Source organism: Halichondria panicea, chromosome 3 (assembly GCF_963675165.1).
Source record: "Halichondria panicea chromosome 3, odHalPani1.1, whole genome shotgun sequence".
Lineage (NCBI taxonomy): Eukaryota > Metazoa > Porifera > Demospongiae > Suberitida > Halichondriidae > Halichondria > Halichondria panicea.
This window is the reverse complement of record NC_087379.1, coordinates 2,010,182-2,019,649: the sequence shown is the minus strand read 5'-3', so window position 1 is coordinate 2,019,649 and position 9,468 is coordinate 2,010,182. Positions and strand designations below refer to the sequence as shown.

Sequence of the window (9,468 nt, the reverse complement as noted above, 5' to 3'; positions counted from 1 at the left end):
TGGTACGTGGTATGGAGGGGAGGGTACAAAGAGAGACAGTGAAAAAGGTCAAAGCTCAATACCATCTCTCAAACTGCTGAGCTAGCTGCACTGGGCTAGCCTTTGTGAACAAACTCCTGGCTCTCTCTTCTGCAAGATGTCTATGAATCAGTTCAACAATACACATGTGGTAACTTCATACACATAGCTACACATAACTTCATACACTTCCATTCTGCTTCTTACATCACTACCTTGGGTAAAAATAACATTAATTTTTAACAAAGTGCCAATTTTAAAAATGACAATAATTATTTGTTCTCTCTTTTCTCTCCCCTCCCCCCCTTGTCCAGCGTTACCCTCCGATGAGGTCCATCTCTTCCCCGACTGGTTCCTCCATGCACAGTGCAATGTCAGGGTACTCGGGGGATCAAGTGGGCGGGGCTATGACTCATGACTCTTCTCCCCCCGTCACTGCCGCCATGTTGCCAGGGACGATGGCTCAGACCCCACCCCCTCCCGGCCACTCCATGATCAAGTCTGCATCTGGAGGTGGGACAAAAACTGTAATGTATTAAAAAAGAAATTAAAAGTATAAAGGTAACATGATGCGTGAAAAGTTTATGGGTGTGGTACATACTTGATACTAGCCTGTGAATACTGAATGTAGATCAAAGTTATTGGTTATCTTTATATTTTAGTGCCGTGTAATAGTTGTAGCATAATCTGTTTGATGTGTTCAATACATGTACAGTCTTGCATGATTGTGTATCTGTACTCCACTAGCCCGTCATGTACCGTATTAATTACATGTACTACAATGTTTTGCAAGCATCAAAAATATGCGAGCTAAAATCGCAAAAACTTACACCGGTACTTCACTAAGTGTCAATTTTCTGCTAATTTGGCTCATTTTCACTCACGCAAAACATTGTAGTAATACATGTACGTGTGTCCCTCTGTAGGAATGCTTTTCTCAATGGCAAGTTCCCTGCCGAGCAGTGTGAGTGGGGGTGCCATGGTGATGGGGGCACTGGGCGTGACAGGGAAGTCCCCTGCCACCACATCAACCAGTAATAACAATGGCAACAGTGGAGGGGACAATCGAGAGCAGGTACTAGTCCGAGTAGTTATGGTAATGGTTACAAATAGTGTCCCTTGTTGAAATATCCTGGAGAATGTGTAGCTACCATTACTTTCATATCAGGACAATAGATGTTTCAGTTGTGTATATGTGTAAAAATTAATTGGAACATCTGTTGCTGCTGGCTCAAAATGTATCCTTTGATTGTGAAGGCTGTAAACTTGCTCTAAAGTCACTGCATACAGTCTAACATGGTCCACTCATCCACCCCCATGCAGGTATACACATGGATCCTAGAGTTGAGCAACCCTGACACGAGGGAGCATGCTCTGATAGAGCTGAGCAAGAAGAGAGAGGTACTCCCTGACCTGGCACCCATGCTCTGGTACTCCTTTGGTACTCTGTCAGCACTCCTCCAGGAGATTGTCATGATCTACCCAGTCATCAACCCTCCCAGTCTCACTGTGAGGCCATAAATGCTGCACACAATTTCCTATACATGTACATGTACTCTGTACCTTATCTGTTTACCACTTACATATTTGGTGATCTTTACCAATTTCCTAAAACTTTGTCCTTTACACTTAATCAGGTCCTATTGTGTCAGTGGCTTCAGGACTGTCTCTCTGTGGCAGCCCTTTTGAATATTGTAGTCTTCTTACCTGGTTTTGAAACCTTCACATCCAGGCACTTAGATTGTGTTCCATTTTTGAACAGATACGAAGCACTAGTTACTGGTATGCGTAGGAATTAACTGTTTACAGTAAGTGTTACCTCTGTTACAGAGTGTGGTAGTATTATATGGAGACCTCCTTTGTTAGCAGCACATCTGTTGTTCCTCCCTGTAGGCTCAGCAGTCCAACAGAGTGTGCAATGCCCTGGCCCTCCTCCAGTGTGTGGCCTCACACCCTGAGACAAGGTCTGCTTTCTTGAATGGTGAGCTCTACAGACTATTACCTTATACCTTAGTAGTGTTCATTGTACATGTACTGTTACATGTTATTATCTGCAGCCCATATTCCTCTCTTCTTGTACCCCTTTCTTCATACTGTGAGCAAGTCTCGTCCATTTGAGTACCTGAGGCTGACCAGTCTGGGCGTGGTGGGAGCCCTTGTCAAGGTGCGTGAGGAAATACATGTACTGTATACTTGACTCCCATGTAAACGTTGTGTCCTCTAGTATACACCTAACCCTGTGTGCGTCTTTAACTAAACCATAATATTAGTGTCTCTGGCTAGAGCATGTCTACGTGTAGCCTGAGGGGGACTTCAAATGCAGTCATAATTATTATTATGTTATTAGTTTGCTGCTTCTATTTACAATACCACTGCCACACAGACTGATGAGCAAGATGTGATCAACTTCCTCCTCACCACTGAGATCATTCCCCTCTGTCTCAGGATAATGGAGTCCGGCTCTGAGCTCTCAAAGACAGTGGCCACCTTCATACTGCAGAAGATACTGCTGGATGAGACTGGGCTCTCTTACATCTGTCAGACCTTTGAGCGATTCTCTCACGTTGCTACTGTCCTCGTGAGTTTGAGAGGAAGTGTGTGTGGAAGTGGTGTTTTATTAGTGGTTTGTGATCTAACATCCTTGACCTCCATGTGAACCTACATGTACTGTGGGAAAGTACTGCACAGGGAAATTACTGTGTAGAGTGTTTTGATAGCATTTTAATCCCTTATGTTTACTTCCTCTTCACACTCTGGATGCAGGGTAAGATGGTGCAGCAGTTAGCTAAGGAGCCGTCTGCACGTCTGCTGAAACATGTAGTCAGGTGTTATCTCCGTCTCTCGGATAACCTCAGGTAACATTTCGTTTTTAGTCTCTAGATCTTTACCTTATTATTGACCAGCACCGCTGCCATATTGCAGTCCTTGTAGGTCAGTTGGTAAGAGCATTTGGCTGTGGGTTGGTGGGTTGTTAGGTCATGAGTCAAATCTCAGCTACGCCCAAATTTCTCACTTTTTTGGTTAGTCAGCATAAGCATTGTATGACTGTATTACTATTTCCACCGCACACACACACACACACAGAGCTAGGGAGGCCCTGAGGAGCTGTCTACCTGACCAACTAAAGGATACCACTTTCTCCATTTCCCTAAAGGATGACAGTACCACCAAGAAATGGCTGGGACAGTTGCTACAGAATATCAACATGGGCTCCCAGATGCTACCCTCGAATGAACAGCAATTGCGAACTCCTGTTACCACTTGATGTTGCAAATTATGTGATTTACTCTTTTTTTGCAAAGTTAGTGTAATGCACAATTGGTTACCTGATTATGGTGTTGAAATGACACTCAAAACATGCCACATGTGCTTTTCAAGCGTCACGGAAGCGGCTATTTTTAGAACGCTATATTTGGCCGAGTTGCTTATCATGTGGGGGATCTGTGATTGGGTAATTAGGTTTCCTGGGTGTGACTGCAAAGAAAGGTTCAACCAACACCGTACATTGCTTGTCCCCTTGACGCTCTGCTGCAAGGCTTTTCGTGATACTAACTACGCTAGCTGTAGATTGTAAGAGAGACTGTATTGAAGGTCCTGTATAGGATACTAGTGTAAGGTGAGTGAGGTTGTGTGGTTAGAAGTGTCTGTAATAGATCGGTAGAGAAAGGTCACATGAACCACTGCATGCATGTACTGTGTGCCTGTATCTTTTATAGAAACATGCTTTTGGTAATGTATTGCCTTCACACACGGGGGATATTTCAGCTATACCATTACCTTAACACTGTATCAAATGACTCGTCACTATAGCAAAGCTTTGTTAAATAATGGTGGGTACACAACTTTCAAATAGTGTGGCACAGAGTTTGTAAATATAGGCTTTGTGAAAGACTTTCCTCTGGTCAAAACATTGTAGCCTCACAGTCGTGTGAACATAGGTGTGTTATTTATAGTGACTGTCCTCACTTTTGGAAGCTTTTTCTATATTGTGTATACTTTCTATATCGTTGCCAACTATGGTATTTCGTTTTCTATGATGTACAACGAAAAATGATTGATACGTTGTATTTGGTATGTCTGAGAACAAGGCTAGGCCAATATACGCACATATTCCTCTTTGTTTCAATGCTAGCTTTGAAAAGGTGTGTCACTGTAGGTCATACAATGGTCGTACTTAATGCTCCGTGTTCACCCCTTACTGTAACATGTTTTTTTATTATGTATATCTGACCTTTCACGCCTACTGATTTTTCCCTTAATGTGCATGCGTACAATTTCACTGCATGTGTGTGCACAGTTACATCCTTGCTTGCACTGTGTGAGCGGGCGGGTCAGTACTTTAATTCGATGTTTGTGTACGTATCTGGCTTTGATTTTGGGACTAAAGCTTAGTGTGCTGTTATTAGGGTAGCGGCTTGTAGTATAGACTCAATAGACAACCATAAGGAAGTTTGTTTTGATAATCTTATGCTCTAGGTCGCATTGTTACATCTCCTGATACTGAACTAAGTAAAGGCACCACAATTCACCTTCTGGAATGCAGTCATTGCATCAGAGTTTCTAAAATTAATTTGTCTCCGAGAACAGTAGCGTTTAGTGTGTCTACACTAATAGGTTGTTTTGTTGTCATCAGAAGTTGTGAAATGCCTAGGGGAATTACATGTCTAATTTTAAAAGGTTTTGTGCCAAATATGACATTCTTACTCTTGTTTTTCTACAGGAGCACAGGAGTTTATTTATTCTCACTCGACCCCTTCCTTGACTGGTTCAAAATGGGGAAGATGCTATCAAAAATTTTTGGGAAGAAGGACATGAGGATCCTTATGCTCGGGTTGGACGCAGCTGGAAAAACTAGTATCCTGCCCATATATACAATATAACGCGTTCGGTCTCTCTAATCACATAAAATGCTCAGCGTACATGTAATGTATACACTACTGTACATGTAGATCTGTATTATGTTTCATAGGCGGTGTTGCAGGTAATTGTCAGGAGTATTAAATGAGCTTTCCTTTGGACAATTCTGATTCATATCAGTAATAATTACAACACACTTTCTAAACTGTACACCCTGTGTATACAACAGAACACATACGTTAATCCACTGATTCTGTGATCTGAATAGTGCATTTTTCTGGTGTATTGTGTGTGCGTGCGTGTGTGCGTGTGCGTGCGTGTAAGTGTTTAAGGTGTGTGACTTCATAACAGCCTTGTTTGAGTGTGCTTGAGCTGTTGGTGGTGTTTGCCAACACGTTCCCCCGTAGAAGTACCTCTTGAGTGGCTTCTGTGTTCATTGTGGTTTAATGTACCCCTTTATTGTTAGGGTGTTAGTATGTGTTGTGCAAGCATCCTGACTCACTTCCTATGTCTTTGTGTAGGCATGGAGACACTAAGTGGCTTTTTACTATTTATAGTATTATTGTGTGCAAACATGTGTAATTATACTGTACATTGTGTTCTATTTGATGCACACCATACTCCCGTCTGTGTGTGTTTTTTCTTGACCTTCGACCTCAGCTATTCTCTACAAGTTAAAGCTGGGACAATCAGTGACCACTATACCCACTGTAGGATTCAACGTGGAAACTGTTACTTATAAGAATGTCAAATTTAATGTTTGGGTAAGTGCCCGTTAATCAAATCTAATTAGCTTGTTTGTTTGTGTGTTTAATGTTGGGTTCTGTATACACAGTGTTAATATTTGATAATGAGAGCATTCTCTGAAAGTGAACCTGAGTGAATTATTAGTGATAATAATCTGATACACCAGGTCAGCAGCAGGCTTTGCACTTATACCACAATACCTGTGTTGACTAGGGCTATATTATACTGATAAAAAAATCCCCAACTGAGAGGTTGAACTCATGCTGTATAGTAGTAACAGTGCCCCCAGTGGGTTGCTATCAGTCGCTATTTTCTAACGTACTTACAAATACTATTATATTATTATAATGCAGACACCCCAAATACTACTATAATTATGCTTCTGTTAATTAATGTACACGTTATTAAACAACCCCCCTCCCCCTCAGGATGTTGGTGGCCAGGACAAGATCAGACCTCTATGGCGACATTACTACACAGGCACTCAGGGACTCATATTCGTAGTGGACTGTGCGGACAGGGACAGGATCGACGAAGCAAAGCAGGAACTACATCGCATTGTCAACGACAGAGAAATGAAAGATGCCATCATCTTAATATTTGCCAACAAACAAGATTTGCCAGATGGTGTGTTATTGATGTGATTGTGTGCTTATTGTACATGTACAGTGCATAATTATGCTTAGATTATCATTTTTATCTGCGGGTATGTATACTGTTTCCTGTCCTCTACTCAAAACTAATTTAAAAGGCCATTATCCTTTTTTTTTGAGAGTGTGCTGATTGAGCTTTGAAAACACTCTCTATTGCATACAAGTACATCGTCTAATTCTACATTGTATTACTCCAATCACTATTTTCTCTCCTGTGCAGCCATGAAACCAGTTGAGATACAAGAGAAGTTAGCGCTGACAAAGCTTCGAGACCGACAGTGGTACGTTCAGCCGTCATGCGCCACAACCGGTGACGGCCTCTACGAGGGGTTAACATGGCTGACCTCGAATCATAAAAGCAAATAGCAAATTATGTGTAGCTAGGACTTGCAAACACCAGTGGGGACGTGTCCTCCGAAATTATTATTATTATTACTATTTAGTGCTTGTTTATTTTGTACGTACATACGCACACATGCAAGTGTCTTCGTTTCTTTATGTGTTATCTAAGTACAAGATTACAATTGGTACTGTTAGGATAGTTGTGTTCTCTGTACACATTTTACACAAAGTTCTCTGTTGTACAAAAATTATCTCTCAGCTTTTATGTGTGTTAATTGTTATATCATCAAAACAACGTCCTTATATGAGGAATGGGGTATGTGAACTGCTGTATGTGAATAAAGCAGAAGCATGGGGGATGAAATGATTGCACAATCATTATTATATCCATATTTGTCTTTTACGTTATTCACACATTTCAGTAAATGTGTAGTCATGGAAACATTGTTATAATCATATGCAGCACGTTTCCATAACCATGAGAAAAGCAATAAATAGTGGGTACGTTATATACACACTCAAGAATGCGTTAATGATAATCACAGTGAACTCTAGCTAGTGGTTCTGCCCCAGATTAGCCCCTCCCTACTCCTAGCGTCCGGCCCCCTATATAACTTCAACATACAGTCAACTTCAACAGAACAATAATTATCACGACATTCATAACACATAACGTTCAACAAAAACAGGTTACTGAATCAATCAATAATCACTACCAGCAAACACTGTGTTCTCCCCTAGTCCCTCTGGACCCATTGACAAATTCCCACCGTCCACAGGAAGGTCAGTGGCAGTGATACAAGAGGCGTCTTCAGAGAGGAGGAAACAAATTGCACTTGCAATTTCCGAGCGCTCAGTTAACCGTCGAATCATGTGGAAGGGCCCCCAAATAGGCTCCCATTTCTCTCGATCTCCACCAGCAGCTTTGGCAACTTCTGGTCCCCACACCCAAGCAGGACTAACGGAGTTTACACGAATCTTGTCTTTAGCCAAATCGAGAGCCATGCATTTGGTCATGGTAAGTATAGCACCCTTTGAGGAGGAATACGTCCAATGAGATACATGGGCTCTGTGGCCTCCAATACTGGCAATATTGACGATGGACTTGTCTCCTGGCAGCTTGCTCATGTAGGGATAGCAGGCCTGGACCATGTTAGAGTAGCCGATCACATTCACACTAAACGTCTTATCCCAATCTTTCTTCTCAGCATCGAGTGCTTTGCAGCCAAAGAAAGCAGCACAGTTGGCAAGATAGTTGACTTTTGAAGTAGATTCGACGAAAGATTTCACACTCTCGACACACTTGTCTTTGTCCGAGACATCCACTTTATAGAAATGTACATTTAGACCTTGAGCCGTCAAGTCTGCTTTCACCTTTTCACCTAACAAATCGTTCACATCGAATATGGCCACCGTAGCTCCTTCAATTGCTAATCGTTCCACTGTAGCTCTTCCAATGCCTGCAACAAAAAGATGACAGGTTAGTACAGCTAGTTTCTCCCTCTAGGTCTAGTCTGAGCATAATTTATGGTAGGAGTTTACTCTGACATACCACAATTACAGTAGGTCAGTCTAAATTTACTGTTAGCTTACCTGAGGCTCCTCCAGTGACAATGGCAACCTTCCCATGGAACCTTCTCCTAGCTGCAGTGGCAGGGAGGTCTGCTTCTGTGAGTGGCTTCTCATCTGAAAAGGATATGGATGCCATTCTCCAATTCAAGCCATTCTCAGATTCTGACAGTTTGCTCAAACTTTTTATCAGATCAGCCCCTCCCCTTCTTCCTTGAAGTCGCCCTCAACTAAATCAAATTTTTTCACAAAAAAACAGGTTACAGCTAATAATCACTACCAGCAAACACTGTGTTCTCCCCCAGTCCCTCTGGGCCCATTGCTAAATATCCACCGTCCACAGGAAGGTCAGTGGCAGTGATACACGAGGCATCTTCAGAGAGGAGGAAACAGATTGCACTTGCTTGCTCCGAGGTTCTTGTGAGCCTTCTAATCATCAAGCATTGCCCAAGCTTCTCTTCCAAACCCTGCCGACTCTTTATGGGACTACAGGTTTGCAGGGCTGGTGTCCATACGAATGCAGGACAAACAGAGTTGACTCGAATACCATCCTTAGATAAATCAAGAGCCATACACTTCGTCATTGCGATTATTGCTGCTTTCGAGGTAGAGTAGGTCATGCAATCCAGTTGTGCTCTGTGACCAGATCCACTTGAAAGATTGACAATTGCTTTGTCTCCTGTTAGCTTGGTCATGTAGGGATAGCAAGATTGGACCATGTTTGAGTATCCAACAACATTCACATTTAGGCTCTTCTCCCAATCTTCTTTCTCAACAGTTTTAGGTCCTTTTTGCCCGAAATACGCTGCAGAATTGACAAGATAGTGGAGTCCAGCTGCAGGAGAAGTTTCAACAAACTTCCGAACACTTACAGAACACTCATCCTTGTTGCAGACGTCCACTTTGTAAAACGAGACAACCAAACTTCTGGCAACCAAATCATCCACTAATTTCTTTCCGGCAGAATCGTTGATATCAAAGATAGCGACAGAAGCTCCTTCCAATGCCAGCCTCTCTACAGTGGCCTTGCCAATACCTGATAAAAGTAGTAAAACCAATCACCTCAATAGAAGCATGATATAATTTATCTTAGAATCTGATCAAGCCAATACATCTAGCTGGAAGTGTACACTTACCTGAAGCTCCTCCAGTGACAATGGCAACCTTCCCATGGAACCTCCCTCTAGCTGCAGTGGCAGGGAGGTCTGCTTCTGTGAGTGGCTTCTCATCTACAAAAGATGCCATTGTGTCCCTTTTAATAATCATGCAACAGATCAGCCCC

General features: G+C 42.3%; 3 protein-coding genes across 4 annotated transcripts; 2 read left to right on the top strand and 1 right to left on the bottom strand.

The window, feature by feature from the left end:
• The first annotated feature begins 7 nt into the window (after nucleotides 1–7).
• Nucleotides 8–3,378, top strand: LOC135334327 (CCR4-NOT transcription complex subunit 9-like). Of its 2 annotated transcripts, none has more exons than XM_064529468.1 (9): nucleotides 8–169; nucleotides 333–531; nucleotides 945–1,093; nucleotides 1,342–1,527; nucleotides 1,912–1,999; nucleotides 2,076–2,182; nucleotides 2,402–2,596; nucleotides 2,782–2,873; nucleotides 3,103–3,378. In XM_064529468.1, the coding sequence occupies exons 1-9, from the start codon at nucleotides 137–139 to the stop codon at nucleotides 3,281–3,283; spliced, it is 1,230 nt and encodes a 409-aa protein (XP_064385538.1). In that variant the 5' UTR covers nucleotides 8–136; the 3' UTR covers nucleotides 3,284–3,378. The 2 variants fall into 2 exon arrangements, with proteins under 2 accessions (XP_064385538.1, XP_064385539.1); XM_064529469.1 differs by lacking the exon at nucleotides 3,103–3,378 and adding an exon at nucleotides 2,941–3,058.
• Nucleotides 3,379–3,476: 98 nt separating this feature from the next.
• Nucleotides 3,477–6,912, top strand: LOC135334353 (ADP-ribosylation factor 6). The gene is made up of 5 exons (XM_064529519.1): nucleotides 3,477–3,634; nucleotides 4,739–4,872; nucleotides 5,536–5,639; nucleotides 6,051–6,249; nucleotides 6,496–6,912. Exons 2-5 carry the CDS (start codon nucleotides 4,791–4,793, stop codon nucleotides 6,639–6,641), a joined length of 531 nt encoding a protein of 176 aa, XP_064385589.1. The 5' UTR covers nucleotides 3,477–3,634; nucleotides 4,739–4,790; the 3' UTR covers nucleotides 6,642–6,912.
• A 332-nt stretch (nucleotides 6,913–7,244) lies between these two features.
• Nucleotides 7,245–9,460, bottom strand: LOC135333105 (uncharacterized short-chain type dehydrogenase/reductase y4vI-like). Its single transcript, XM_064528028.1, has 4 exons — nucleotides 9,323–9,460; nucleotides 8,458–9,222; nucleotides 8,211–8,411; nucleotides 7,245–8,077 (listed from the first exon to the last, which is right to left on the bottom strand). The coding sequence occupies exons 1-4, from the start codon at nucleotides 9,450–9,452 to the stop codon at nucleotides 7,320–7,322; spliced, it is 1,854 nt and encodes a 617-aa protein (XP_064384098.1). The 5' UTR covers nucleotides 9,453–9,460; the 3' UTR covers nucleotides 7,245–7,319.
• Between the last annotated feature and the right edge of the window lie 8 nt (nucleotides 9,461–9,468).

Coding starts and splice junctions, on each gene's coding strand:
- LOC135334327 (XM_064529468.1), top strand. CDS start 137: ATGTCTATGAATCAGTTCAACAATACACATGTG. Junction 2,000..2,075: donor AAGGTCTGCTTTCTTGAATG/GTGAGCTCTACA, acceptor TATTATCTGCAG/CCCATATTCCTCTCTTCTTG. Junction 2,597..2,781: donor CTCACGTTGCTACTGTCCTC/GTGAGTTTGAGA, acceptor CTCTGGATGCAG/GGTAAGATGGTGCAGCAGTT.
- LOC135334353 (XM_064529519.1), top strand. CDS start 4,791: ATGGGGAAGATGCTATCAAAAATTTTTGGGAAGAAGGACATGAGGATC. Junction 4,873..5,535: donor GGACGCAGCTGGAAAAACTA/GTATCCTGCCCA, acceptor CTTCGACCTCAG/CTATTCTCTACAAGTTAAAG. Junction 5,640..6,050: donor ATGTCAAATTTAATGTTTGG/GTAAGTGCCCGT, acceptor CCTCCCCCTCAG/GATGTTGGTGGCCAGGACAA.
- LOC135333105 (XM_064528028.1), bottom strand. CDS start 9,452: ATGATTATTAAAAGGGACACAATGGCATCTTTTGTAGATGAGAAGCCA. Junction 8,412..8,457: donor AGTGTTTGCTGGTAGTGATT/ATTAGCTGTAAC, acceptor GATTTAGTTGAG/GGCGACTTCAAGGAAGAAGG. Junction 8,078..8,210: donor TGTCACTGGAGGAGCCTCAG/GTAAGCTAACAG, acceptor TTTTTGTTGCAG/GCATTGGAAGAGCTACAGTG.